General features: G+C 51.0%; 1 protein-coding gene across 2 annotated transcripts in view; it reads left to right on the top strand.

Annotated features, from left to right (window-relative positions):
* Ajap1 (adherens junctions associated protein 1) overlaps window positions 1-27,725 on the top strand; it is a 107,258-nt gene extending 79,533 nt beyond the window's left edge. For both annotated transcript variants that reach the window (XM_029540343.1, XM_021200519.1), the window contains exons 3-6: window positions 15,638-15,725; window positions 17,278-17,520; window positions 19,705-19,835; window positions 27,683-27,725. In XM_029540343.1, coding sequence (XP_029396203.1) covers window positions 15,638-15,725; window positions 17,278-17,520; window positions 19,705-19,777 — 404 coding nt within the window. In that variant the 3' untranslated portion in view covers window positions 19,778-19,835; window positions 27,683-27,725. The remainder of the gene's footprint in view (window positions 1-15,637; window positions 15,726-17,277; window positions 17,521-19,704; window positions 19,836-27,682) is intronic.
* Window positions 27,726-27,941: the final 216 nt, after the last annotated feature.

Genomic DNA, 27,941 nt, shown 5'->3' with positions numbered 1-27,941 from the left:
TTCCTAAGTCCCTCTGTCATCAAGAAGAGCTCCAACCACCCCCACCCTGCACCCTATGAAGCTGCCTGAGGACAGTCTACTGAGCAGTTTCTCAAGAGACAGGAGTGACTTACGCAGGGGCAGGAGGCAGAGGCTGGCCTCTGAGAGCTGCTGGTTCTGCTCTTGTTGATCTGAGACTTCTGCCAAACACCCGGGGATCACTGGCTCATGGCTGCTGGCAGCAAGCAGTCAGTGTGTCTGTCCTATTCCATGGCCCTGTTCTCATCAGCCTGCTGGGTGGAGCCCACATGTCTCCTCTTTGTAAATGGTTCATGCCTTAGACTCCCTGTGTTCTCTCACCAATCCTTAGATTTTCTTTTTAGCTAAGCCTTTCCTACCCTGATATGTGTGGAAAACAGATTCAAGAGAAGCAGGCTGTGGGGAGCTTGAGAACCTAGGGAATTCTGTCTTGCTCCATATTCTGGCCCCAGAAATGTTGGTCTTAAAACTTAAGGGGTTTGGAGGCAGGCTGAGGACCTGGGTCCCACTCTTCTTCGCACACGGAGGAAAACCACAGCTCCCCTGGAAGGAAGTTAGCATAGCTCGCGACCAACAAGAGCGGGATTAACAGGAATAAACACTTTCCTCCAACATTTCACATGTATTATTCATATATGAATTATTCATATACATTATTTACATATATAATATTAGCATTATCTGTGTCCCCATTCTCTCCTGGACTTCTCAGCCTCCCATATCTTCTTATGCTTATTAATCACTGTTATGCCAGAGCTAGCGTCTGATGACTCCAGGGTGTAGCTGGATATTCCCTGCGATGCTTTCCTGGGTCTTTCCCCCATTTCTTTCCCTGTGTTCTGTTCTTCAGCCCCATCCTCCGGCGTGCCTGGTAATCTCGTGTTGAATGTTGGGCACTGTGTGTGCAGAGCTACAAAGAGAATGTGACGCCAAGGATCAGAGTCTGGCAAACAGCGGGCCATGGTTCCCGTTGAGCCTGGTTCCCGTATATGCACACTCTGAGAGCTAGAGGTGGCTTTTGTGTGTTTAAGTGGTCGGGGAATCCAGAGTGCACTCTTTCACCACACGTGGAAATGGCTTGAAATTTGAATTTCCACCTCCTCATGCAAACATCACTTGGGTTCTTAGCCATGGCCGTCCACTTGAGTTTGTCTTGGGCAGAGTGAGCGGCTGCCACAGCGATAGCGTGTGAGCCCCATAGCTATCCGCCTGACCTCTGGCGGGGAAAGGTTTGCCATCTCTGTCTCTGAGGCCACCTCACGCCCTGTAGGATGGACCTCTTTCTCTGTGGAGTTCAGGGTGGAGGATGAGGACTGACCCTGGCTAGATATGGAAGACCAGGCCAGAGCTCATAGGTACCCTTGTGCTTTGTAGCGGGTCTACACAGTGGCCTTGTCTCCCCCGACTAGCACAAACCGACCCACACCAACTTTCCTCACCAAGTACTGGGCTGATATGTCACAAGCCATCTCTGCCTCCCTCCCTGCCCCTTAAGGGGAGCCTGGACAGTGGGTATGACTAGAAAGGAGGCCCACAGGACAGACGCTCCAGCAAGACACTCACACCCATGCTAGCCCAGCTCCTACTGTGTTCAGGCACATGGTTTTGTGGTTCTGCTTTGGGGACTTTCTCGGCTTGGCCACCGGACTCTCAGGGGGAGCCAGGTTTGTGCAGAGCTGAATGTTGGTGCTAGGTTGGGGGTTGGGAAGGACCTGAGGGTGGTCTTAAAGAAGTCAAGACGCAGCCACCCCTGTGTGGAGCCTTCCGGTGTGGAGGACAGGGGCCCACAGCCTTCCCTTTGTTCTTATTTCCTCTACAAAGCAAAGCTATGGCTCTGACCTTATGATTCTCCTAAGTGACAAAGACCTTGGGAAGGTGATGGTGCGGTGGAAGTGAGGCTGCTGGGGGCGTGGCCTGCAGGTGGACCTGCGACCCTGTGACTGTGGAATGGTGGCCTTTCCTTTGGGGCTCACTGATATTCTAATGCATTAGTGGCAGCACTGTCGTGAGGCCACCAAGGTAACCACTTCAGGTCTTGCAGGCAGGTCCTCTCCTCTATGTTGTCTCAACCCTTCTCCATTTAGTCAGTTAGCTGTCAACCGTCTTCAACCTTTGGCTCATCCAACCTTCAGCCCATCCAACTGTTGGGTGGATTGCCAAGCTCACCGCCTGTGAGTCTGCAGCCGACACCTGAGCTGCATCCATTTCCAGTGGGGTGATGGGTGCTCCTGCTGGCTCTTCTCCAGAAGCCCCTCATCCTCTAGCTGGCCCCTGATACTTTCTTATTGCACAGTATGCTTGAGAACAACAGGTTCATTCCCCCACCAGCAGTCTGTGCCTCCCATGATGACAGTGGCTGGAGCTACAAGAACAGAGCTAAAGAGAAGAATATCCAGAGACCACAGGGACAGGCCTCCCTCTCACTTCCCGAACTGGCTGCTAATAGTTACGTGTGGTAGTGTAGCCTCTGACGTCTCTGCGATGCACAACAGTGCATCTGTGTCTGAGGTCCGTCAGTGATGAGCTGCCTTTTAGATGGCACCATCTCTCTTCACCTCTGCAGCCCTAGAGATAGCAACCAGCACACAGTAGGAGCTCAGTAAGCATTTGTCTCATGAGCCAGTGAGTGACAGAGTCCGTGACTTCCCATCTGGGGTGTCCCTTCAATCACTTCTCCCTGGAGCATCCTTGGACCCAGGGAGGAAAATCTGACTGTGATATTTGAGTGTGACATTTGAGTGTGACATTTGAGTGTGATGCATGCTTTCCCAGAGTTCTCCCTATCAGAGGGTATGTTCACATGTCAGCTGTCATAAGAATATTCAGTGGCGGAGTGACCTACAGGATACAGGGACCAGCACCTGTCTGAAGACCAGCTCCCTGGAGGTCCCAGGACCACCTCTTCTCCTCCTGGAAAGCCAGGACAGAACAGATGGTGCCCCTGCCCTGAGCCAGGTTCTAGCCTGGAAACTTTGTCTATTTCTCTGAGCTTTGGATGAAGGGCTCGCTCAGCCTGAGTTGAATCCACTCCAAAGTTGGTCACGTTCATGATTGTCTTTGTGTTGATCTATTTTCTGCTGCCCCACATCAAGAAGTTGATAAAGTATAGGCGTTTATTTGCCCTGGAGTCTGGGAGGTTCAAGATCATGGTACAGCCTCTGGCAAAAGCCTTCTGGTGCTATAACATGACAGAGGGCCTCATGTGGCAAGGGAGAGCAGATGTGCCATCTCAGGTCTGTCAGGTCAATGACACCATCGTGAGCGCCTTATCCATGTGACCTCACCCAACCCTGGTGACTTCCCAAAGGTCTGCCCTAGAGTGCCAGAAACAGTAATTTGGGGGTCATGTCTCCAACACATGCACTTTAGGAGACACAGTCACCATGACTGCCTTTCGGTGTGACCACCAAGAAGCCTCTGTCAGGGACAACACAGCAGGGCATAACTATTCCTGTGTGGTGGCCAGGAAGCAAAGACTGACAGGAAAGGGTAATAAAGTGATTCTCTTCAAAGTGACACCCTTAGTGACCTAATTCCCTCAACAAGACCCACCTTCAACCACCCACAGTCCTGCCATCTAGTCAGAAACCCAACAATGGGTTCATCCACAGAGATAGAAGTACTTAGACTTCTCAGTGGCCGGCTCCATTAGCACCAGGACTTCATCCTAGGATGCTCCTGGTTGGGGGGGGGGGACTGTACAAACTGTGGTGTGCAATGAACAGCCTGGAGCTCTCTGCTGGCCTTAGTGTGGGTCCTTCTATTTGGACCTCTGCAGAGGGTCCTTTTCCAAATGTCTCGCATTGAATTGGGCATAGCCAATCCCTGCCTTTCTACGTAGAGCCTTCCAAAGTCACAATCAAAGATGTTCTCTGAGAAGCTACTGTGTGCCTGAAGGCCTCTGTGTGGGCGACTTCCTTCAGGTTTCTCCACCCCGTCCCCTGGGCACCATTTATAGAACAGCGTCTTCCAAGTGGTCGTTATAGACGGAGGCTCACTGCAGTGCAAGGGAAGGGGTTATCCTCCCTGACGAGACTGGTCCATTTGTGTCTAAAGGGTTTCAGTAACCAGTTCCAGGAGGGGTGCTGGTACCTCTGGGATGGGGTGCTGGTTATTGTCGGGGAAGGTGCTGTGTTTAAAAATGGCAGTTCAGAACTCACAAATGGCTTATGAAGCCTGGGACCCAGCTCTTGAAACTGTCCGCCTTGTCTCTATCTCTCTTCCCAGCCTGAAGAGAACCTTGTGGAGTCCTCTCTGCAGTGTGTCCCCTTCCCTCCTTTTAACTGCCCCCTCCTAATCTCTGCTTAGCACCCATCAAGCCAGCTTGCCTGAACCAGCCTCAGGAGCTGGCTTCTTTGTGGAAGATTGAAACATTGCCTGAGTTCAGAGAGAGAGAAAGAGAGAGAGAGAGAAGTGGGTCATTTCCATATCTGCTCCGGAGCTCGCTCGGAACTACCAGTCAGCTGCTCTGTTCTCCAGCGACTTGAGCCGTTCAGGACATGCTGCCCGAGTGAGTGAGCTCGTGATTGGAAATGCTGGAAGTTTCTAGTACAACCCTCTCTCGGCTGGCTCTGAATGTCCCTGGGAACTGGCCTTCCTGCTGGGGAAGACACTGTCTGTCAAGTGGCCAGCCTCATTCCCCTGTCTTAGGGAGCCAAGAGAACCAAGTCTCCTTCGCCCCGGCCCAGCCGCGATCCCTACTTACCTGCCAGGCTGTAGCCCATGAGGGTCAGAGCAGCAGATGGATGAGCCTGGCTTGTCGGCCTGACCCATTTCGAGAGCCAGTGAACTGGATCTGAAGGCAGCAGCCTCCTTTGGTTTGTTGGAATGGCTGAAGCTATGCCAGCTCTCATTGCCTGGGTTGATCATACAGTAGGAAGGGTAAGATAGTGTCTATCCCCCCCTTCCTGCCTCGCCAGAGTGTCCTACCCTGCAGCTCTAGGGTCCTCTTGGGCAGTAACAACACACATGTTAAATGTCTGAGTGTGTGCGTACGTGTTGGCATGTTCATGTGTATGTGTACACACATGCACATAGACACCAGAAAACGCCTCCAGTATCATCACTAAGACCACAGTCCACACCCACTTTGAGGCAGAGTCTCTCACTAGCCTTGAGCCCACCAACTGGTTTAGACCGGCTGCATTGCCGAGCCTCCTGTCTCAGTTTCTCCTAGCTGGAGTTGCAAGCACAGGTCACCATGCCTGGCATTGTTCTGGAAGGCGCTGAGGATTGAACTCAGGTCTTTATTCTTGCAAGACAGGCACTGTACTGACTGAGCTTCCTCCCCAGGCTACAGACATTTTCTTAAATGGCCAGAGGGACGTAACCCAGTCTGTTGATGTCGCAGTTACTGTGAGAACTGCGGTTCTGCAAGGCATGTACCTGTAACACTGAAGCCACCAGTGGGCCAGTGGGCCTGGCAGGTGCCAAGAAAGCTTTACAGAACCTACCTGTGGCCCCACCCCACCATCCCTGCTGTCTGTTTCCAGGCTGGAATTGTGAGGACTGCATCTGCGGGGAGAGGCGAGGTCAGCAGGCCTCTGACATCAGGGTCTGTAATCCTCGCCCTCCCTAGAAGCCTCAGGTGTGTAACGAGATGCAGATTCAGAGCCTTGTGTGTGAAAGTCGCTGTTCATCCATGCCTGTCATCTGCATAGCCCTTCCTACAGTTCTTAAGTAAGAACACTCAGCTAGTGCGGTATGGGGGTTCCCAGGGTTGCCCTGAGAAGTAGGTGTTAACAACCAGTGAGATGATGATGATGATGATGATGATGGTGGTGGTGGTGGTGGTGGTGGTGGTGGTGGTGGTGGTGGTGGTTGGGGGTCACCACAACGTGAGGAACTGTATTAAAGGGTCACAGTGTTAGGAAGGTTGAGAACCACTTTTCAACTGCAAAGACAAACCAAACTTCAGCTAGTGGGTCCTGTGGGCCCTCTTGTCTTCTGGATGTGTCCAGCTGTCAAAAGGCGGCTGGATTAGCAGCAGGAGCCAGTGGTCCAAACAGGACTAGGATGGTGTCATCCCTGGAGTGGGAAGAATGTCAGTGTGAGGTCATTCTGGCCAGGGTAAATCCCCATCTCTCCATACTTCCTGTCCATGGCACCAACTTTTGTCAAGTTAAAAAGAAATGCCAAATGTAAATTCTTTTCAATACAGATGAATTTATCCACCGATGTAGCCCACCCAGACTTAATCCGGCCCAATGCCAGGAGCTTGAGATCCACCTCCAGTCCTCACTGGAGCCCCAGTCAGCACAAGGTTGCTGGTGACCTGCTGGTGTCACTGGGTCCTGGGTGTACAGCGCTGGTCCTCACGGGCCTGCGGTACCTGAAGGGACTGGCTCTGGAGTGAACCTGCTTGGGTCAGTTGTTGTGTCTCAGCCGCGTGTGCAGTACAGGTTAGTCCTGCCCTGAGAAATGTCCTTGCTTGAAGTTCCTAAGGGAACTTCCACGCTTACGATGCTCAGCCGAATAGGATCGTTTTCACTTTCTTGGTGGCTTGGGTCACAAGGTACCCATTGAACCTTTGGAGAGGCTGGAGATTAAAATCAACTAAGCAGGCAGTCAACCATGTCTAACTGATGGGCACAGAGATGTCTGCCATGGGTGACCCTCACTACTGGAAGCGGTTACTGCCCCTTGCCTTCCTGGACAGGGTCATCTGAGTAGTCACACCTTTATCTCAGGCCCTGCTGATCTTTGACTTTGTGATCATGAACTGTATCCTAATATCCACCCACCACCCCCGCCTGATTCCCCTCAGCACATCCCCACAACGTCTCCCTTCTGACTTCATGCCCTCTTTCCTTCTTGTGAGTCATATCCCTTTGAGTCCACGCAGAACTGCACACATGCACATGGGTGTCAGTCCATCCACTGGGGCACAGGCACCCTTCCAGTGTCCATATCTGGTGTCCAATGAAGAGTGACTTCTTAAACAGGCATCTACTGCCAGTAACTCTTCACGAAACCCCACCCCTGGCAGAAAAGCTATTTTTAAAACAAAATTTATATAGTGTTATCGCTGACTTGGCCTCAAGCTTGCTACATAATCAAGGTTGACCTTGAACTCCTGATCCCCTTCTCTGGTATATTATAAGTGTATAGCTCCCTGCCTGCTTTATGTGGTGCTGGGAATCAAACCCAGGGCTTTATGATACTAGCCAAGCCCTCTGCTGACTGAGCTATATCCCGGCCCTGTGCTAAGCTGTGCTTACACATGTAAGACTTTTTCGAGTGCTATGGGTACCCCTGGTTAATTCCTTAACTTGAAGGTGGTCATGAGGACCCCCAATCTGCATGGTACAGAATTAGTATCTTCGGTCTGACCCCCTTGGTGCCATAGCAAACGGAGCATGATTTAACTCCCCTAGAACAATGATTAGCATGTTCTACCACTGACAGGTAAATAGCATCGCTTGTCCCTCCTTTGTTATCAGTAAGGCACAGTCTGGAGGAAGGATTATAAAACAGGGTGACCAGAGAGCTCACATTTTGAGGCTACACACACTCGGTTAAAGGCTATTTCTACCCTCCAGTTCATGGGCTCTCAGCCTTGGAGCTTACGGTCATTCAGGCCAGTCCCTCCCTCCTCACAGGGTGGACTCCTGCCCTGTGGGATTGTCAGCAGCCTCTCTGGCTTCTGACTGCGAGACCCCGGTGGAACCACCACCCTCTGGTCAGCCGTCACCACAGAAAATGTATCAAGATACCACTAAATCTTGTTGATTGGTGGTCCCTGCACCATGTGGAGTTGAGAGCCTTTGGGGTGGTTCTTGGAGAACCACCTTTTCATTGAGCTGCTGTGGTGAGGTCAAAATCATTGAGGTAGCAATATAGTCCTTCCTGTGGTGGACTCTGCTTTCAAGTGTGACCCTGCTTTAAACTGATGGTCCTCCTTGTGAATGGAGACGACCAACCACTTCTTATGAAAGGAGACTACCAGTTCTTATGAATGGTGACCACCCCTTCTTATGAATGGAGATTGCCCCTCCTTATGACTACCCTACCTCATGACGCATCTTGGCTTGAAGCACTTTGAGCTGGACTGTCACTCAAGGTCAACCTGACCAGCTGAAGAGTGCAGCAATATTTTTGGTTAATTCTGGAAAGCATCAGTGTTCATATAAGTAGACAGAGCTCAGATCTTCTGTCTCCATTGTATACAGCTATCCGTTCATCAGCTGAGAAATGCCAGGGAAGTGCAGTATCCATTTCTTCCTGCCCTGGCTTGGTGCTAGATCTCTTGGGACCTGGAGCCTTTGGACTCGGGTGCTGGCATCCATTCATCCCAGTCCGATGCTCAGGCTTTTGGCCTTGAACTGAGATTCTTGCTGTGAGTTCCGGGTTTTAGGCTTTTGCCCCGGGACAGAAGAGTGCAGTGGCTGTGCTGGCTCCCTTCTGCTTGTTATTGGTGGATGGTGGGAATCCTTCTGCTTGTTATTGGTGGATGGTGGGAATTCTTCTGCTTGTTATTGGTGAATGGTGAGAATTCTTCTGCTTGTTATTGGTGAATGGTGGGAATCCTTCTGCTTGTTGGTGGATGGTGGGAATCCTTCCGCTTGTTGTTGGTGGATGGTGGGAATCCTTCCGCTTGTTGTTGGTGGATGGTAGGAATCCTTCTGCTTGTTGTTGGTGGATGGTGGGAATTCTTCTGCTTGTTGTTGGTGGATGGTGGGAATTCTTCTGCTTGTTGTTGGTGGATGGTGGGAATCCTTCCGCTTGCTATTGGCGGATGGTGAGAATCCTTCCGCTTGCTATTGGCGGATGGTGAGAATTCTTCCTGCTATTAACAGATGGTGGGATTTCCTTTGCTATTGAGGAATGGTGGGAATTCTTGCTGTTGGCGGATGGGGGGATTTCTGCTTGTTATTGGCAGATGATCCTTCTGATTGCTATTGGTGGATGGTAAGAATTCTACTGCCTGCTTGCTTGCTATTGGCAGATGGTGGGATTTCTTGGTCCCAGGAGCTTCATAAGCCAGTTCCCTCACATCCTACAACCCAGGGATCTGTGCATCCACTCTGCCTGCTTGCTGTATTTGTCAGAAGGACTCGGATGCTCACACCCTACTTCATCCCGAAGGCTTCACAGAGTTGCATCTCTGATTTCCTGCCATCAAAGCTACTACTGGTCTGGTTCTTCGGTGAATGCCTAAGAGCTGGCACTTTCGGATGTCTCATGTAACCCTCTACATGTCAAACTAGCCACCACAAGGCAGTCTCGCTTCCGGTGGCCAGGCCTTTGCACCAGTAACATGGGTACATGAGACCCCTGCATTATCAAATGAGCTACTCCAAGTACAAAAAAGTGTCACCAGTTTGTCTTGGGAAATTCTAAGGCCATTGCTCTAGTCTTCAAGCAAGCTTGCCAGCCGGGTGTTCTGCTCGCCCCTTCCTGTGCTGGAAGAGAGAGCCATGATGGGTTTGTTTTTGACACAGACAGTGGTCCATGTTTGATTCAGCTTCTTTTAATAAGACCTCGTTCAGACCCAGAGATGGATTACCAACTTCCCCATCAATCTTCAGGGCCAGATCTTATTACAAACCACCACAAATATAACCATAAAAGCCCCATTGATTGATGTGGAGCTTGGTAATCCATCTGTCCCCATCCATTATTCTGGGTATAATTTTTCATTATCTGCATGGCAGCTGATTCCTACCACATTAGTATACAGTGGCAATTACCAGGAGCAGAAAGAGCCCCTAAATTAGCAGGAACAATAACACCTGTCAGGACAGGGGAGCAAGCGTCCCCACACCGCAAGCTTCCAGACTCCAGGGCCACATCCTAATTCAAAGAGTTGGAAGATGTGATTCAGTATTGACCTTGAAAATGGAGGGGAGAAAGTTCATAGCTTTTAAAAAACTTTATCTGGGGAATGTACCTTTCTTTGAGGTGACATTATTGTCAAGCTGATCACAGGCTGCCTGACAGCTGGAGTGGGGACAGCTCGAGGATTGCTTTGTACAGGGTCAGTGGGTTTATGGGGCAGATGCCCCTGCATGTGTTATTTAAGGGTCACCAGAGACTTAGCCAGGGAAACTGAGTGTTGAGAGGCATGGGTGAGGGAGGGCAGGATGGAGGATTTCTGCCTGCGAATTTGACATGCATACAGCAGACAGAATCCTTTCCAGAGACCAGCGTGATGAGGCTCTCTCCACGCAATGACTGCTAGACCCTGGTAGTCTTTTTTTGCAAAAGCTTTTAATACTGATTTTTTAACTTACAGATGTGTAAGCACATGTGCACACATACACAAATGTACACAGGATGTGCATGTGGCAGGCAGGACAACCTCTGGTGGCACCCTCAAGATGCCGTCCACCTCCTCCCTTGGGGTGTCTTTCATTTACCAACTGGGCTGCAGTGGCGGCCAGCAAGGCTTAGGGATCCTCTTTTTCCTGCTTTTCCATGCTGGGAATAAACCACACAGCACCACACCCAGCCTTTGCGTGTGGGTCCGAGGGATCAAACACGGGCCCCGTGCTTGCAAAGCGACTTCTGTACTGACAGAGCTGGCAGCCTTCCCTGTGATCTGATCATCCATCCTTACCATTCACAAGATGCAGGTTCTCTTCAGCGCGAGTGAAGACCATTGAGACAGACAGACACCTGGCTGAAATATTTCTGAGTGCCACCGAAGGGATTAAATCAGTCAATTTCTCTCTGAGTTTTGATTTTCAAGAATCAAGAATCCTGTCAAATTGAGTTCTCTAGAGACCCATCATGCAAAGCGGTCCATCTACTGTCAAACTGCTGCATCGGGAAAGACCCAGTCCAGCACAGCCAGCAGTGCTGCAGGATGGAGGGCCCAGCTGCAAGCAAAAGGCGGTGGCTGTTTTAAATCATCTACACAATGGGCAATGAAAACCCTGCAGACCTTGACCCTTTGGTGAGGGAGGGATGGGAGGATTCTGGTCTTTTGAAGCACAGGTTTACATTGGGAGCCTTAGCTTTTGTCAGTCAGTCAAAACATAAATATTTTCATTAAATCTACAAGTAACTGCCATTTTGTTGCTCATCATAGTGAGGGTTCTGACAGCTGTTGTACATGAACAGAATGAGGCAGCTGGTTTTTAAAATATATATATAAATAAAACTTTATTGAAACGCAGTCATTGTTATTTTTCTGCACATTGTCTGTAGTGGGCTTGGCACCTTGATGACATAGCCTAGTACAAAGGCTGATGTGTTTGAGATACAGTTTAAGTGCCTCCAAGGGTCCATTGCAACTGGAGATTCGGTCCCAGGATGGTATGGGAAGAGCTGGGGCCTTGAAGAGTCGAGGCTTAAAGGATGATACTTAGAACACTGGGCACATGCCCTCAAAATGGACCATGAGATCCAAGAGCCTGCATATGTCTCCGTTGATCACTTCCCCCCGCTCTGTAATATATTACCCCTGTATATTCCCTAGCCATTACTATCCACTATGATGTGACGTTGCAGTAACCAGAATGAGGCTGAGCCAAGTGCCATACCCTTGACCCCCCAAAACTGTGAGCTGCATGAACCTTTTCTCTTTATAAAGTTAGCTCTCTCTAGTATTTTATTGCAGTAATGCAAGATGATCATACATAAAAATTACACATAATAACATACTAATATACTATTAGTATTATATTACAATAATAGTAATATTATTTTGATATCATAAAATAATATTAGTATGCTAATATGCATAATACAAGCTAGCGACACATACTACATCTCCTAAAAAGCCTAAAGTTTTTTTTACTTTATTCATCTTGTGAGAAAACATTTATCTATTTGTGAGAAAACATCCACCCCCTAGATTAAAAACTACAATGGTTACTGAGAGACTGATAGTCAGGCTTCTCCAGGGACACCCCCAATAGGTTATCCAATCCCAAATGATCAGCTCAAAATACATGTACATTTGAGAATCACTAAATGTATTCAATAGGCTGATGGGTGTGTGGACGGGTGCGTGAATGGGTGGATGGATGAACAGGTGGGTGGATGGGTGGGTAGACAGAAAGGTGAATGGGTGGGTGGATGGATGCATGGATAGATGCATGGATGAATGAATGGATAGATAGGTGGGTAGATGAGTGGATGGATGGATGGATGGATGGATGGATAGATATGTATATGTATAACAATGATAATAATTATAGAAGAGATCATGAACTTGAGAAGAGAGGGTGACACAGAAAGGGCTAGAGAGAGGGAGAAGTAGAAGTTAAGTAAATAAATAACTCATGCATACAATTTTCAAGAAAACAAGTGTTTCAGATGTGCCCTAGGCTTTGACAGTTGACTTAGTTAGGGGTTCTATTGCTGTGATAAAGCACCATGACCAAAAGCAACCTGGGGAGCAAAGAGTTCATTTCGTCGTAACAGCTTGTGGTCCATCGTGAAGGGATGTCGGGGCAGAAGCTGAAGCTGAGACCGTGACGTGACCCCGCGTACTGGCTTGCTTCCCGCAGCTTGCTCAGTCTGCCTTCTTACACACCTGCCCAGGCATGGTTATTCATCAAGAATATGAACCCTCAGACTTGCCCGCAGGCCAGTCTGATGGAGGCAATTCCTCAGCTGAGGTTCCTTCCACAAGTGACTCTAGCTTGTGTCAAATTGATAAAAACCCAACCAGTAAGCTGTGTTCCCATCTCCCTCATTTATTTCCTAGTAATAAATGTAGCAATATGGCGTGTAACCACCATTAAAGGCTCCTGCACACAACTGAAACCGAACAGCTGAGTCTCTTGTCCCCATGAGGGGATTCTCTTTGCCTCTTGTGGGACGCCCCTCTCCAGTGAGCGAGTCCCTGCTGCTGCCCGTCCCTCAGCTCTGCCTTCTGCTCCTTCCTATCCACCACGGCCACTGAGCTCTCTAGCCGTGGTATAGAAGGTGGCATATTCACCCCAAGGAACAAGGATATCGCCCGGCATTGGCCAGGAGCGGTCAGTGTCCGAGCAGCCTTTCCACAGAGGAGGTGGTGGTGTGTGAGCTTCCGCCTCCGTGAAAACACAAGCTTGCTTTCTTCCCGGGGTTTTGAGGGGGAAAGGAGCTAGCCTCTGACACACAAATAGGGAGACAGTAGTTGGATTAGCCAAGGCTACCCAGGATTGTGCAGTGTACTGGTGCTGGAGCCAGAGGGTCCTGCACGACACAGATTCCCCAAGTGGTTTTCCCTTCTGTAACCTGTCGCTGTAGAATCTACCATTCGGGGTGTTGCCAGGACTACAGGGGAGAGCGGCACAGTGACTACTGCTGACACTTGTTGAGTGACAGTCTGTGATCATCGCTGCCATCGTCCTCCTGACTGCCTGCTGTCGTCATGGCGATAATGGCAGCCGTGTTGACCATGGTGGTATTGATGGTCGTGATAGGATGATGCTGGTAAGGATGGTAATGAAGAGAATTTGAGTTATGCTGATGACAGTTGTGACTTTTGTCACCACCACCAAAATCTACATGATATTCAGCAGCAGCAGCAGCATCGCATTGCTGTCAGCATCAGGGTTAGCACCATCATCATCATCACCCTCATCTCTACCCTCATCGCCTTCATCCCCATCATCACCTTAATCTCTACCATCATCATCACCACCACCACCATCATCATCATAGCTACCACCATCATCTCTGTCTTAGTCATCAGCTTCCTCCTCTTCCTTGCTGTATGCACCGGCACAGGATCAGCATATGTCCTGCAGAGCGACACGGCTGCTTCTTGACTCTTCTAGGACAATCTGTGGATGTAACACAATAGGACAGTGAGCAGGCCACACCCTTTCCATGGTTTTCCATCAAACTGCCCATCCGTGTCAACTTCTCCCCTGCTTGCAAGATCCGTGGTAGTTCTCAGACCCTGTTGAGCAGTCAGAGGCTCCTGGGCTGATGGGTTCTCTATTGTTGGGGGCATTGAAGGTAGTGCCTATGGTGTAGCTTGGCTTTAACCTCACTAGTGAGCTCAAGAATGATCTGGAAGGAGTAGGCAGAGTAGGAGGCTCACCCCGAGGTCAACAGGAAGTGCTCCAGACTGAGCATGGGCTTATGGGGAGCCACGGGCCACCGTGGGGCGGTGAGAGTTCTGACTTCAAAGCAAGCAGAATTGACCGGCTGTTCCCTGATCGCAGCCACGATGGTTACGAGAGCCTCTACCAGCACCTTGGAGATAATGTACCGCAGTGGCTCTTGAATCAATAGGTAGAAAAGGTGGCTGGCCATGACAGTCCTGTTTTAGCTCCTCTGTTTCCTACCGTGAAACAGAACGGGAATCCTTCGTGACAAATGGCAGTTCGTCACAGAGGAGGGGGAGGTGGGGAGCCGGGACATGTGTTCTGGCTTCGGCAACTTGGAATCATTCACGAACGAGTCTCCCTTGATGATCGAGTTTAGCAGAGAGGTAACATCTGCGTGTGTGACGGTCTCTGGGAGGCTGCCAACGACCTCCAAACACTGCAGTCTGCCACGTGGGGATATGTGCCCTAGCACCTCAGATCTGTCAGATGTGATGATCGGGTGTCTGTAAAGGGGGTATTAGAATTGGGTGCCAGGTAGAGACAGGACAGGGCCCACTCATCTCACAGACATCAGCCCTTGGTAGAAGATGCTTTTCCCTGAAGGTTCCCCAAGCTACCTTGGTCCTCTGTTCAAGTCCCATGGTTTCCAACACCAGGAAAGAGCCCGGGGCTGTGTACGCTGGAGACCACTCTGGCTGGCTGGTCGTCACCTGGAGAAAGTACTTATTCCCATGGCCCAGTGGGGCCGTGATAGATGAGGTCCAGAAGTGTGGCCTAGGATGTGACCAGAGGCTGGAGCTAGTACCTGCCTTCTCCCCTCTATCCTGCATCACTGGTTGGGAGCACTGGAGGGGGATGAGGGAGAAATCATGACCTTAGTCATTTGTCTGCAAGGTCAGCAAACGCTTGTTAGCCTCTGACTATCCCACTGCTGAGGTGGCCCTGCCTGTCTATCCCCATCCTGTCAACTCTACGGTCCGTCTACCGTCATTCTTCCCTGGGGAGAAGGATGGGACTTCCGGGCCAGGTGACAGAGGACTCACCCTTCCTTCATCCTTTCACTGGTGGAAATTGACTTTGCAGGCAGCGATCGTGGGAGGCTCTAGGGACAGGAGACAGCCCTGGGGAGGGTGTCTTCGGGGTCTGCAGTTGGGGGGCGGGAATCTTCTTCTAGAAGTTCTGGGTCAGGCCAGTCCCTTCCACATTCTCATGGCTCCAGAATGGAGGATCAGAACATCTGCACCATGCAAGGGGAGGGAGGGAGGGAGGGAGGGAGGGAGGCCTTGGGAATCTCAGCAGAGCTACTTGAATTCAGATAAAGGCAGCAGGCACAGGGCACAACTGCCCATGGCCAGGACCCTGCTGAGATGCTGAGTGTGAGGAAGGGAGAGGTCAGGGCTGAAAACCTCCTTTCTGGATGCCGGCAACAGTCTTGTTGCTTCAGACAAATCTCTAAGCACCTGTTCAATGTCCTTGGGTCTGTCCCTGCCATCTCCGGCCTTGATGCCTTCCGTCCTGGCCCTTCCCATGTGCTGAACTTTGACCTCTGTCACCTTCCCGTGTGCCGACCTTTGACCTCTGTGTGCTCTGACCTTTGACCTCTGACTCTTCCCCTCCAGGTCTGGCCGTGCATCAGATCATCACCATCACTGTCTCCCTCATCATGGTCATCGCCGCGCTCATCACAACTCTTGTCTTAAAAAATTGGTAAGGCCCGGGAGTGGTGGGCTGCGGGGGCGCCCAGGGAGGTCTGCACAGAGAGCCTCAACATTCTAAGAGCAGGCTTAAAAAACTTGGGATTTAACTCTGTTGACACACTGCTTGGCCAGCTTACCTGGAACCCTGGCTTCCATCCCAGTTCTGCATGCCCTCAACATTCTAAGAGCAGGCTTAAAAAACTTGGGATTTAACTCTGTTGACACACTGCTTGGCCAGCTTACCTGGAACCCTGGCTTCCATCCCAGTTCTGCATGCCCTGGGTGTGTTGGCCTGTGCTTCTAATTCCAGCATTCGGGAAAGTAGAGGCCAGAGCATCAGAAGTTCAAGGTCAGCCTCAGCTACAAAGCTGGATAACACAAGATCCCGTTTCAAATAAAACTGAAAGTCCTGCGCGACAGCCTACAGACTGGCAGACCATGCTGGTGCCCTGCTGCGGGTGGCTTTCCTCGCTGTTCCCTTCTGTAAAGTGGCCTTCTTTGAGGCTGGCCTTGCTGGGTGTGTTCATCTAAAACAGCCCAAGAAAACCGAGAGGGTTCCTTGCTGCCTGTGGCCCTTACAGCTCAGATCCACCTGCAGCCACTTGGAAAGGCATCTGTTGCGTGTGGGCCTCGAGTTCCTGATCCCCAGTGGGGCACTGTGCCCTGATTCCCAGATACATGTGAATAGCAAGTAGGGTTCCAGCAACTGGACAAACCTAGAAGAGAGGGAACCAGAGCTAGGTAGCAAGCAGGACTAACAGCCCAGGGCAAACCCTATTCTGAGGGCTTCACACCTGGTAGGCAGGTGGGACCCTGGTGGATCCAGTAATTCAGGGGAGGGGGACCCCAGGCCCCTGTGCATGTGGCATAGTACCACATCATGACCATCTGGGAGCTGAGAGGACTTGTGACCCCTCCTGTGGCACATGGGGCATGAGAGCATGCCTTTGTCAAACCCTGGCAATGGCGAACGAACACAAGGACACAAGTCACTGTTTCCCCTTTGAAGATGTGTTCTGGGCAAGGTGACAGACAGACAGACAGACAGACAGACAGACACACACACACACACACACACACACACACACAGGGGTGGGGCAGGCCAGGAGCTCCCTCCCAGCAGCTCATCCAATAGTCAAGCAGCCTCTATCCCAGGCTGCCCACCATCCCAGGTCCCCTCCTGCCCACCCAGCCCTTCTGCAGTGGGCATTATCCACCTCTCCATCCAGTTAAGGCATCTAAGGGAAACTGAGTCAGCTGCCTCAGTCTAGTTGACATTCTTTAGGCAAATAAGGTTCCCTAGGCCCACCGCTCACCTCAAAGCACTCTTGTGATAATGGCCACATTTAAAATTCAGATTTTATATTTGAAAAAAAAAAAAAAAGCTGATTACTTGATTGTGGTTGATCTTTCTGAAGAGGCTGGGAATTACTGTGTCATATAAATGATGCCTGGCAGCGGAGGCTTCACTGTGGGTGTGCGGGAGAGAGCTGCGCAAGCGCTCTGGAACCTGCCCACCCCCACCCCAACTCCAACCCCCACCCCCTCTCTCTCTCCCCTAGCTGTGCCCCAAGCGGGCACACTCGGAGGAACAGCCACCAGCGGAAGATGAATCAGCAGGAGGAGAGTTGCCAGAACTTGACGGACTTCACCCCGGCCCGGGTGTCCAGCAGTGTGGACATCTTCACCGCCTATAATGAGACACTGCAGTGTTCCCACGAGTGTGTCAGGGCCTCCGTGCCCGTGTATGCCGATGAGACGCTGCACTCGACCGGGGAGTACAAGTCCACGTTCAACGGAAACCGGTGAGTTCCACATGACTCAGGCTCCGAGGCTCAAGGCTCTGTGTGGGTGAACCGGGCACTACCATCTTGGCCGGTCACTCTGTAGAGCTTGCAGGGCCCAGGCACATGCAGAGAGCTTAATTGTCAACACAATATCAGTGAAGTTAAATCAACAGGTATGTAGCCACCCCTGGGAAGCACAGTGGAAGCCATGGTGTAAACCTATCCCAGACCCCAAAACAGTGATGAAGAATTACTCCCAGCCCCTCACACTGTGCCCGGAAGTCAAATAGCTGCCCTCCAGCTTCAGGTTTCGCAGCCAGCCAAGTGCTCACTGCCCCAGAGTATCAGCAGATTATGTCGGGTCCCTCCCACAGTCGCTATCTCTGAGATTCTGTCAATAATAACTCGTCAGCAGCCAGCTCAGAAACACAGAAAACGCCAAGCAGACTCTGGGGCTGGAGCCTCTTATTAAATGCTGTTTTATTATTCATGGGTGATCCCTCAAAGAAGACACACTTCTCCAACCATCCCTGGGAACGGTTAAGAAACCCCTGAGTCAGCTGCTCAGGGTTTGTCCAGCATTAAATTAAAATATCAATAAGCTATTTTTTTTTTAAGTGACTATGCACCCATGCGTCATCTGTAAATTAGGGGGAAAAGAAGAAAAGAAACGAGGCAGTAAGCCGGCTGCTCACAGGCCTGGAAGGCCTCTCCCCCTGGTCAGAGCATTGTCTTAGGGTTGTACTGCTGTGAACAGACACCATGACCAAGGCAAGTCTCATCAAGGACGACATTTAATTGGGGCTGGCTTACAGGTTCAGAGGTTCAATCCATCGTCATCAAGGTGGGAGTATAACAGCATCCAGGCAGGCATGGTGCAGGAGGAGCTGAGAGTTCTACATCTTCATCTGAATTCTGCTAGCAGAATACTGACTTCTAAGCAGCTAGGATGAGGGTCTTAAAGCCCACACCCACAGTGATACACCTATTCCAACAGGGCCACACCTCCTAATAGTGCCACTCCCCATGCCAAGCATATACAATCACAGCAATGTAGGGACATTGTCAAGGGCTCCCTGTTGTGGTCACAGGGAGGTCAGCTCTGGCTCACTCTGCCCCTTCCACCCTGTTCTGGCTCTTGGACATCCAAGGGCTTCTGATCACCAGTTCCTCTGCTCCTGTGGTACTGGCTGCAGTGAGCGGGTGTGCCATGTTTGTGCCATGGGGGGGGGGGCTGTCCAATTGTAGAGGATTTGCTATCTGATACTCTCATATCCTGCTACAGAGCCAGGAAGGGCAGTACTCCGGTGCCCGCCACTGGGTCTGGAACATGGTAGTTGCCTGTTTTATTTCTGTGGTTGTGATGAAATACCTTGACAAAAAGCAGCTTAGGGTGGAAAGGAGTTTTTTTCAGTTTATGATTCCAGGTTTCAGTCTATCATCACAGGGATTTCACAGTAGCGAAGCTTTCACACCTGTTCAGTCTAGAGCCAAGAGAAATAAATACATTCATGCTTGCTTGTCTGCTTCATGTTTATATGGTTCAGAATCCCCTGCCTAGGGAATGATGCCTCTCATAGTGGTCTGGATTATCCTAGAATCCCCTGCCTAAGGAATGGTGCCATTCACAGTGGTCTGGAGTCTCCTAGAATTCCTTGCCTAGGGGATGGTGCCACTCATGGTGGTCTGAATTCTCACAGAATCTCCTGCCTAGGGAATAGTGCCACTCATAGTGGTCTGAATTTCCCCCACTTATCAATCAAGATAACCCCACTTCACAGACATGCTCACAGGCCAACCTGATTTATATGATCCCTCACTGTGACTCTCTTCCCAGGTGATTCTAGGTTGTGTCAAGTTGGTAGTTAATGCTGGCCATCACAGTAACCTGCCTTCAATGACAAAATGTGAGGGAGACATTTTAGGAGCTAGGTCTTGCCTTTTTTTTATCATATGCAATATGATCTCTGCCTATGGATGCATAGACCCTGGCTTTGGGCTTACCCATCTGGAGATGGCACAGGAATGAGGAATGGCCAACCTTCCGACCCCCACTCCCGAGTCCTCAACCTCCAGCCTCTCTGTGGGCCTGTAAGAAAATAATAGTCCCTTAAAGACCCATCTCTAGAGAGCAGACCCTGCCTGCAGGCTGCCCACTCGCCTGCCCTGTAGGCTAACACCAGCCTTCTCTGCTCTCCACAGAACCTCCTCTGCGGATAGGCATCTCATCCCTGTGGCCTTTGTGTCTGAGAAATGGTTTGAAATCTCCTGCTGACTGGCCGAAGGCTTTTTACCTCCTGGGGGCGGGGCAGACGCCATGTGTCTGTTTCATGGTATGTATCTTCCTGGGGCAGGATGCCCTCCTTCTCTCCCTCCCCCTCCCCCATCCCCCTTACCTCTGTTTGGGATGACCAGGAGTTCCTCTCTGAGACAGTGGGTTTCCCACGACATCCCCTATGTGGATACTGGATCATGGGTCTTTGAGGCACATCGCTTAGACACACAGATGAGACTACCCAGTAGGGGAGTAGCTCACAGGATGTCCTTGATGCAGCAGCAGCAGCAGCAGCAGCAGCAGCAGCAGCAGCAGCAGCAGCAGCAGCAGCAGCTCACTGCCATGCTCTCCCTGTGCAGAGGTGAGGGCTGAAATCACTTTCAGAAACAAGCACTGGGCACAGAATCCCCCTTCCCTCAGCAGGAAGCCACCCACACACCAGGGCAGCAGCTAAGCAGACCGGGATCACACCCTCAGCACACAAGTCATGCTGGGGGAGCGGGTTTGGGAAGCCGGGGTGGAATTAAAAGACAGTCTTGAAAATAAGAGATAAGCAGTAACATGATAAAGAAAGAAAGCGAAGAGTTGAGACATCCACTAATTTGAAGCTGGAGACCGGCACCCAAACAGGATGAGCTCTTCACGCTCTGCTGCCTGGGAACATTCAGCTTGTTTTGGTTGGTATGAACGTGGATGCGGACATCCAATGGCTCCTGTGCTGAGTCTGTGAACAGTGGCCTACAGGGACTTGAGCGCCTCACCCCGGAGTCTCACGGCCTGCATGTCCGCTTACACAGCTGCAAACACAGCCCATGGTGATGTCTGTCTGTCCCCTTTTCCTTTGAGATGCAAATCTTGCCCCTGTGTCACAGCAGAGACAGCCAGTCTACATCCCTCTTGTAAAAGAGGCACCTAGTCATTTCCCGTGGAATGATAAGCCGTCTGTTAGATAGGACACGGTGTCCACAGACGTTTTCATCTTACCCGATGCTTGCCTTCTGTGTGGGGTGAGGGGCGGGCATAGCTCAGGGGTTCCATACCCAGCCCTCGTCCAGCAGGAAGCAGGGAGGATCTGCAGCCAGCTTGGAAATGAATCGGTCAGTTCTTAATCCCGGCACTAATGAATCGCAAGTTTGGTCCAAATCAAATCTCCAGCCCTCAGTCTCTGTCCCAAAGCCAACATGTTCCGCCAACGGGCAAGAGAATGTAATTAGATTAGACTGGAAATGAGCCTCCCGCAGAGGCCTTCGCCGAGCCTGTGTGGCAAACACAGCCTCCTAGCAGGCAAGGACCCGGAGCCTGGTGCATCCTCAGAGCACAGTGCCGTGGTCTGCCAATAGTGTTCTCTCCATTACGGCTGTGGACGTCCCTCTTGGATGTACCAGCTCAGCTGGTGTTGGGGAGCAGTGGAGTTCCCTGTTGTCTGGTGGAACTTGACAGGTCCCAGGTTCGGGTAGGCACCACATCTCGGTTATAGCCTTAAAAGTTTATCAAGGATGGATGTGGTGGCTAATGTCTTTAATCAAACAGTCATGGATCTAAGGCAGAGGAATCACTGAGAGTTTGAAGAAAGCATGGGTAGAGTCAGATCCTGTATCAATGAATGAAAGAAAGAAAATGTATTAAACAATAAGTCATTGTCATGGAGATGCTGAGTCTACCCACTAAGCCACCTCTCCTGGGAGAGCTGGGGTCCCCTAGGCCATGTGTCTTGGGGCAACTCTGTCATTTAGATGTTAGAAAAGCCACTCTCCCAGCAAGCCCATCTACAGGAGGGAAACTGAGGCTGAGAGAAGACAGATGATCTGGCCATGATGGTCTAGGTTGTTGTTGGTGAGGCCCGATTGCCCACAGCTGCGTGGTCCCAGTATGTCATACTGCCCACCCTACAGATGGCTGCGCCTTGCAGTGTCTGAGACCAAGCCCATCTCTACGATAGGCGCCTCTGCTCACTTCCCCCCAGGCCAGCCCCAAGCTGTAGGCAGGCTGGAGGTAGAGCGGGGCTGCAAGATCTCCAACTAAAGGGGATGGTCAGCCGGACTGCAGTGAGGCTAGTCCTGAGTGCCCGGGGGCTGAGCTCTGCAGCCTTCTTGCAGGGAGCCGCAGCACGGACAGTCACAGGAACATAGGACTTGGAGAGCAGGACGCGTGGTTGGATTTGTTCCTCTGTCCCAGACCTCTTTCTGGTGGCATCCGCCCCTCCCCAGAGTGATGACGCCCCCGCAGTTCTGATCAGGTATCCCAGTACAGTACACTGATCTTGGACGGGGTGTAGCATGCAGCTGCCCCGGGAGTTCACAGCCGTTCTCACCTACATGAGTACATCTGTGTCCAGCCCACCCCTGCCCCTCTGTGTGCGTTATGGGGACCCTCTGGGCTCAGAAGAACTGGATGCAGCGTCTCCTTTCCGAAAGGATGTGCTCTGCCGACACGCCTGCCGTGCTCCACCTCCGGTGACTTTCTCTAGACCAGAACCAGGAGAGCTGGGGAGAGAGGCTCATTCGTCTCTGATAAATGCTTAAGGATCTCATCGGCGTGTGCCGGGCGAGCTGTTCATCAGTCACTGGGATGAAAGCCTTCAGAGTCTGAGCACCCCTGATTCTTATAATTAACGCCTGGGCATGAGCAACAGACAGAGACCCACCAGAGAGATCTCTCGGGTTCACACGGGTGCTTATTGTCCCTTAAATAAACAGCAATTAATAGAAAAACGTTTAATTAAGGTTTAATAGTCAATAGGGATATTTATCTCTCAAAGAGCCTTTAGGACTTTTAGGTAGCTTTTTATAGGTGGTGTAGCAATTTGTCTAAAAGAATTTTAATGTGTGTGCGTGTGCGTGTGTGTGTGCGCGCGTGTGTGTGTGTGTGTGTGCTAGGATAGTGTCTATGTGAGTGTGTCTGCCTGTCTGTGTATGTTTGTGTGTATGTGCCAGTTCTCTCTTCTCTCTCTCTCTCTCTCTCTCTCTCTCTCTCTTCTCTCTCTCTCTCTCTCTGTGTGTGTGTGTGTGTGTGTGTGTGTGTGTGTGTTCCTTCCACAGTATGTTCTGGGAATTAGACTCAGGACCTCAGGCTTTTGAAGCAAGCTCTTTGGCCCTCTGAGTCATCTTGCTGGCCTCCCTGTAGCAGTTTCTTACCCCAACACATCCTTACTCCTTCACAGGACTGTACCTGTACAAGGGGGGGCCTAACCATGACCAAGTCTTTTCCCCCGCAGATAGACTCCAGGTGTCCTGATAGGTAAGCTCCCACTTCGGAGAGTCCTTGTCTCGTATCACCTCACGGTGGCCGCAGGTCGTCACACGAAGCTGAGTTCTACTCAGAGGCTCACCTGCCATTGGCTCATGCCTCATTTCCTGTCAGTTCCGCCACCCCCAGGATGGCTGAACTTCAGAAAACTGAAATACACTTAGGTTCTTGCTATTCGTCAAAGCCACTTCATTCTGAACAGCACCTTGAAAAACATTAAGACTCTCCAGTCTGGAGCACACAAGAGATGAATCATTACTAATATTCTCAGGAACAAATTGAAGTGCAAACTGATTTAAAAAAAAAAAAAAAAAAAAAAAAAGGCAAGTGCCTGAACCTTCCCCAAAACAAATCCTATCCCAGGGACTGGGGAGATGGCTCGATGGAGTGCTTCCAGATCCCTAGCACCCATATAGAGAGCCAGACACAGCTATTCTGTGAGCTATAGGTTCACCTGTCTCAAGGTGGACGGGGATTGAGAAAAGCACCCGACGTCGACCCCTGGCATCTGCATGCATGTGCACAAGCACTTGTGCACAGGAACATGTACACACGTGCACATACAAACACCGTGTTCACAGAGTGCAAAGCTCTCATAACTTAAAGGAACATTTCTTTCAAAGTAACACGGAGAACCTTCTAGAAGCTGTGCTTTCTGTCATCCAGCACAGAAGGAACAGGGGGCGCAGGTGTCAGGAGCTGTAGTACCAGGGTCGAGGCCTGCCTCTTGTCTTTTGTTTTTAAGAGCAGATGCTCAAGTGAGCCCAGGAAGCTTGCAGCTCAATCTCCTTCCGGGCAGCAGGGGGCAGAATTTATCCCGGAATTTATCTGCAAGATGCCTTGCTCTGCAGTTCCCACCTTCCCTGTCATTCCCTGCCTGTTTCCTGTGGGGTCCAGATGACCCACATCCCACATCCTTCCCCACCCCACCGGCCTGGACCTGTGGTCTTTCTCCAACTCAGGGCCAAGAGGCTCCCGCACTGCGCCTCTGCAGTCAGAAACCCCACCCCTCCACTGTGGGCCAGAACTAGAGAACAGCAGCGCTGAGAGCTCAGGGCAGGCCTCTCATCTCCCCTCCCTCCCTGACCTGAGGCTGGGATGATGCCTGACATTGTCTGGAAGCTCCTCCACTCTCTGCAGAAAGTCAGTGCTGCTGTTACAATGGTGTCTCACCACTGTCTTGGTCTCCCAGTGACCCTGCCCTGTAGGCTTGGAGGAGAATTCCCTCTTTGTGTGGTTCCATATAATCACCTAACAAGGGATGGGGGATGGTCCCTGTCACTGGCCTCTACCATCCAGCCTGAGGTGACCCCACTGCAGACCTGTACTCTGGAGGAGGGGGGGTCCTGTTGCCAGGGAAATGCTATGAATGCCTGGCTGAAAATTCCAGGAAACTCTCTTACACTCAGGAAGCAGGACAGATAGAAATTGAGGGCATGTCTGCATAGAGGAGAGAGGGAGGGATGTGGTGGAGGGAAGGTAGGTGGGAGGAACCAGTATGGAGAACGTAGAAGTGTCTAGAAGGCTGGTAGGGAGTGGGTAGGGCTGTCCCTACAGCCTTGCTTTAAGTTCAGGATCAAGGGTCAGCCTCCTCCTTGGGAACATTTCTCATGAAGGCGGAGCCGCCCTATGACCTACAGCCAACCTCAGAGGCAGGTTTGGCAGAGCTTGCCTCGGATCCCAGCACTCAGGACGCTGCAGGACGCCAGGCATGTTGCAATAACAATATTGCAACAGTAACAATATTGTGAAGCTTCTGTCCAGACTAGGCTGGATAGAGAAACACTGTCTCAAAAAGCGGGGTTGGGGGGGGGGAGACAGAGGCAGAGAGAAGAGGGAGACCTAAGTCACCCTGATTATACCAACCTAGGTCATCAGGCCAGCCGTCAGTGAACCTGTTTAAAATAAATATATAATTGTGGAAAAATAGACGTAATAAAAATACCAATTAACTTTGCTGTCTCTGTGTATGTCTCTCTGTCTCTGTTTCTGTCTCTCTGTCTGTCTCTGTCTGTCTGTCTCTCTGTCTCTCTCTGTCTCTCTGTATGTGTGTGTGGTGTGGGGCTTGTGTGTATGTGTGTGTGTGCGGGTGTGTGTGCATGTGTGGTGTGTTGTTATTAGCTATGTGTTTTTGTGCTTGTGTGCTTGTGGAGGCCAGAGGCCAATGTTGGATGTCTTCCTCTGTCAACTGCTACCATATTTTTTTGAGACAGACCTTTACTGACCTGAGCTCACCAATTCTGCTAGGCTGGCAGGCCAGTAAGACCCAGGGATCCTCCTACACAGGGATTATAGACCCACACTGCAGTGCCCATCTTGTATGTGACTTTGTGGATCCAAGCTCGTGTCTTCACGCTCACACAGCAGGTCCTTACTCTTAACCCTTCTTCAGTGTTAACTGTGTCAGCAGCATTAATTGTGTCAGATTGATCCCAGGAAAACTCCCCACTGGATACTAGCAGCGCCCCCCCCCCCAGCCTTGGCATCCCTATTGATTGTACAAATGCCCACTGTAGCCACCCCCACCATCTGCCTGTTTAAATGCACAACCTGGGTCCCCCACATGAGTGGATTTGCAAACTATTATTCTTTTAAACTTCCACAAAGTTCAAATGAAAATGCACACCCAAGATGGCTCTTTCTGTGTTAAATTACTTCTCTGCTTGAAACCCTTTCCCCCCGAATATGGAGATAGGGTAGAGACATAGCTCAGGGAATTCCACTAGCAGGAGCTGTGTGCTGATATGACCTGAGGTCCCCATTCCTTTATGCAAGGTTGACTAAGGTCTGCAGCAGATTGATAACCCCACAGAAGCATTGCGGATGCTTCAACTCCGGCCTCATAGAGTAGCCCAGCAGGCATCTCTTGGAGATGGCAGACCAGATGGAGGGCTGTTCAGGGAGCTTCTGTTGTCCATTTTGGGACCACAGGGAAGGGGCCTAGCACCTTAATCCTCTTCCCTGCCTCACTGGAAAGACAAGTGTGAGGCTCTGGGAGCAAACAGGGGTCCTCACAGCCCTGCCCACAAATCCAGGATGAAACCTTCATGTGTCCCCTGGAAAGGTCAGTGCTCAAAGTCTACCACGGTTGAGTCAGGAGAAAGGTTGAAACTGGGAGAGTTGAGTCTCATACCCACGCTTCCTGCGGCTAAGGGGTCTCTTCACCCAGCTCCCAGGCCCTGGCCAGACAGCTTGCTTCCAAGGCTGTATGTCCCCAGAAGGCTTGGAACTCTCTGTGACAGATCTTCCTGTCTGGCCATTCTCTGGGCCTGGGAGCTCATGTCACATCCTGTCAACTTTATGGAGGGTCCCGAGAGCCCTAGCTTCTTGGCTTGTGCCATCTACAGGTGTGGAGGAAGTCCCCTTTCTGTTTGAGGGTCTTAGAGGCCTGTAGTTGTGGGGTGGATGTTTCTAGTGAGAGCCCTGAGAGGCAGTGGAGGCCCACAAACATGGCTCCAGAACACACACAGCACTCAGCAAGATCCTCATGCCCAGGGACATGCTGATGGCTGGACTCTCACTGGCTGGAACTCTGGGCTGCCACTTACTGATGCTCCCACACAGACAGGTCTGGGTACCCTTTCCTGACCAGGTTGCTGAAGGGTGCTGCAGCCACTGGCCGCTCCTGCACATAAGCAGCTCCCCTTTCTCTCTTGGGGGACTCAGGACCTAGAAGTCTGTCCTGAGTCTTGGTCCAAGTGAACTTGTAGGTGGTGGTGGATGGAAAGGGACCCCATAGGTTCCTTCCTGTGTTATAGGTACAATGAGCAAAGCTCTGCCATCCACGGGTTAGAGAGGGAGAGAGGGAGGCGGAACATGGAGGGAGTGCTAGCCAGTGGCAGGCATGCTGGGGTGATGTGTTCCTGAGGGGGCAGCTCCACATTGCCGCCTCAGCAGCTTGAACGCTCCTCTGGTGAACTCAGACCACCACAGAGTCTATGGCTTTAACGATGAAAAGGATTTCAGCACTGGCTGGTGTCCTAAGCTGAGTTGGGAGTTTTGTTAAAGATTCCTGAACACGGGATTGACAGTGAAAAGAAATGCTCGGAAGAAGTCAAGATCCTCGCTGGAGCGTGGGTTTGGGCTTCTCAAAGAACGAGTCGTATTTCAACTAGAAGGCCGTAGATCGGCATTTGGGAGCTTTTTGGGATTTTGGTATTCAACATGTTTCTGGGACCCCACCATCCTCTGCCTCTGTTTCCTTCATTGATAATGAGGCGGCGGCTTGACGGGTGCCGGGGATGAGATTACAATCTGGTCAGCTAAAACCAGGAGCCACCGGGATTGCACAAGGTCTTTAGAACACGCCCTTCCCCTGTATATAGGTCTCTGGTAAGACTCCTAGAACGTGTAGATGCATGCCTGGGAAAATGAGGAAGGCCTTAAGGGTTGGTAATTTGCTAGTGAGACTTCAGTCAGATGCTGGGGGAACAGCTCTTTTTCCTGCTCGTGTTCCCCCAGATTTTCTGTATTTTCCTTTCCTGCCGTGGGGCCAGCCTTTCTTGGGAGGCTCTGCACACAGGGCCGAAGCCTTCCCTCATGACCCCACCAATGCTTGGCAACCACTGGAGTGGGTAGATTTGGGCTTCGTGTGGGCAGTGAACCTCCCTGTGTCCCAGGGTCTGCTACTATTTACACTCTTCCTTTCTGCCTCCACAGGATTCCGTTGGTGAACTTGTACAAACAAAACAACAAAACAAAAAAATTATAAAACCTAAACTATCTAAGGGGAGGGTCCCGCACCCGCTGCTTCTGTTTGCCCGCGGGAACTCGGCAGAGCAGGACACCCAAGGCCAAATCTATTTTTGTAAAATTGCTCGTGCCTAGGGGTGCTCCCTTCTCCCAGAGTTTTCTCCGGAGAGCAGAAAAAAGACACGCAAGAAGCGGACTGGAGACGGCAGAGAATGCCATGCAGAAG

This window comes from Mus pahari, chromosome 6 (genome assembly GCF_900095145.1).
Source record: "Mus pahari chromosome 6, PAHARI_EIJ_v1.1, whole genome shotgun sequence".
NCBI lineage: Eukaryota > Metazoa > Chordata > Mammalia > Rodentia > Muridae > Mus > Mus pahari.
This window is presented reverse-complemented; position numbering and strand designations above follow the sequence as displayed.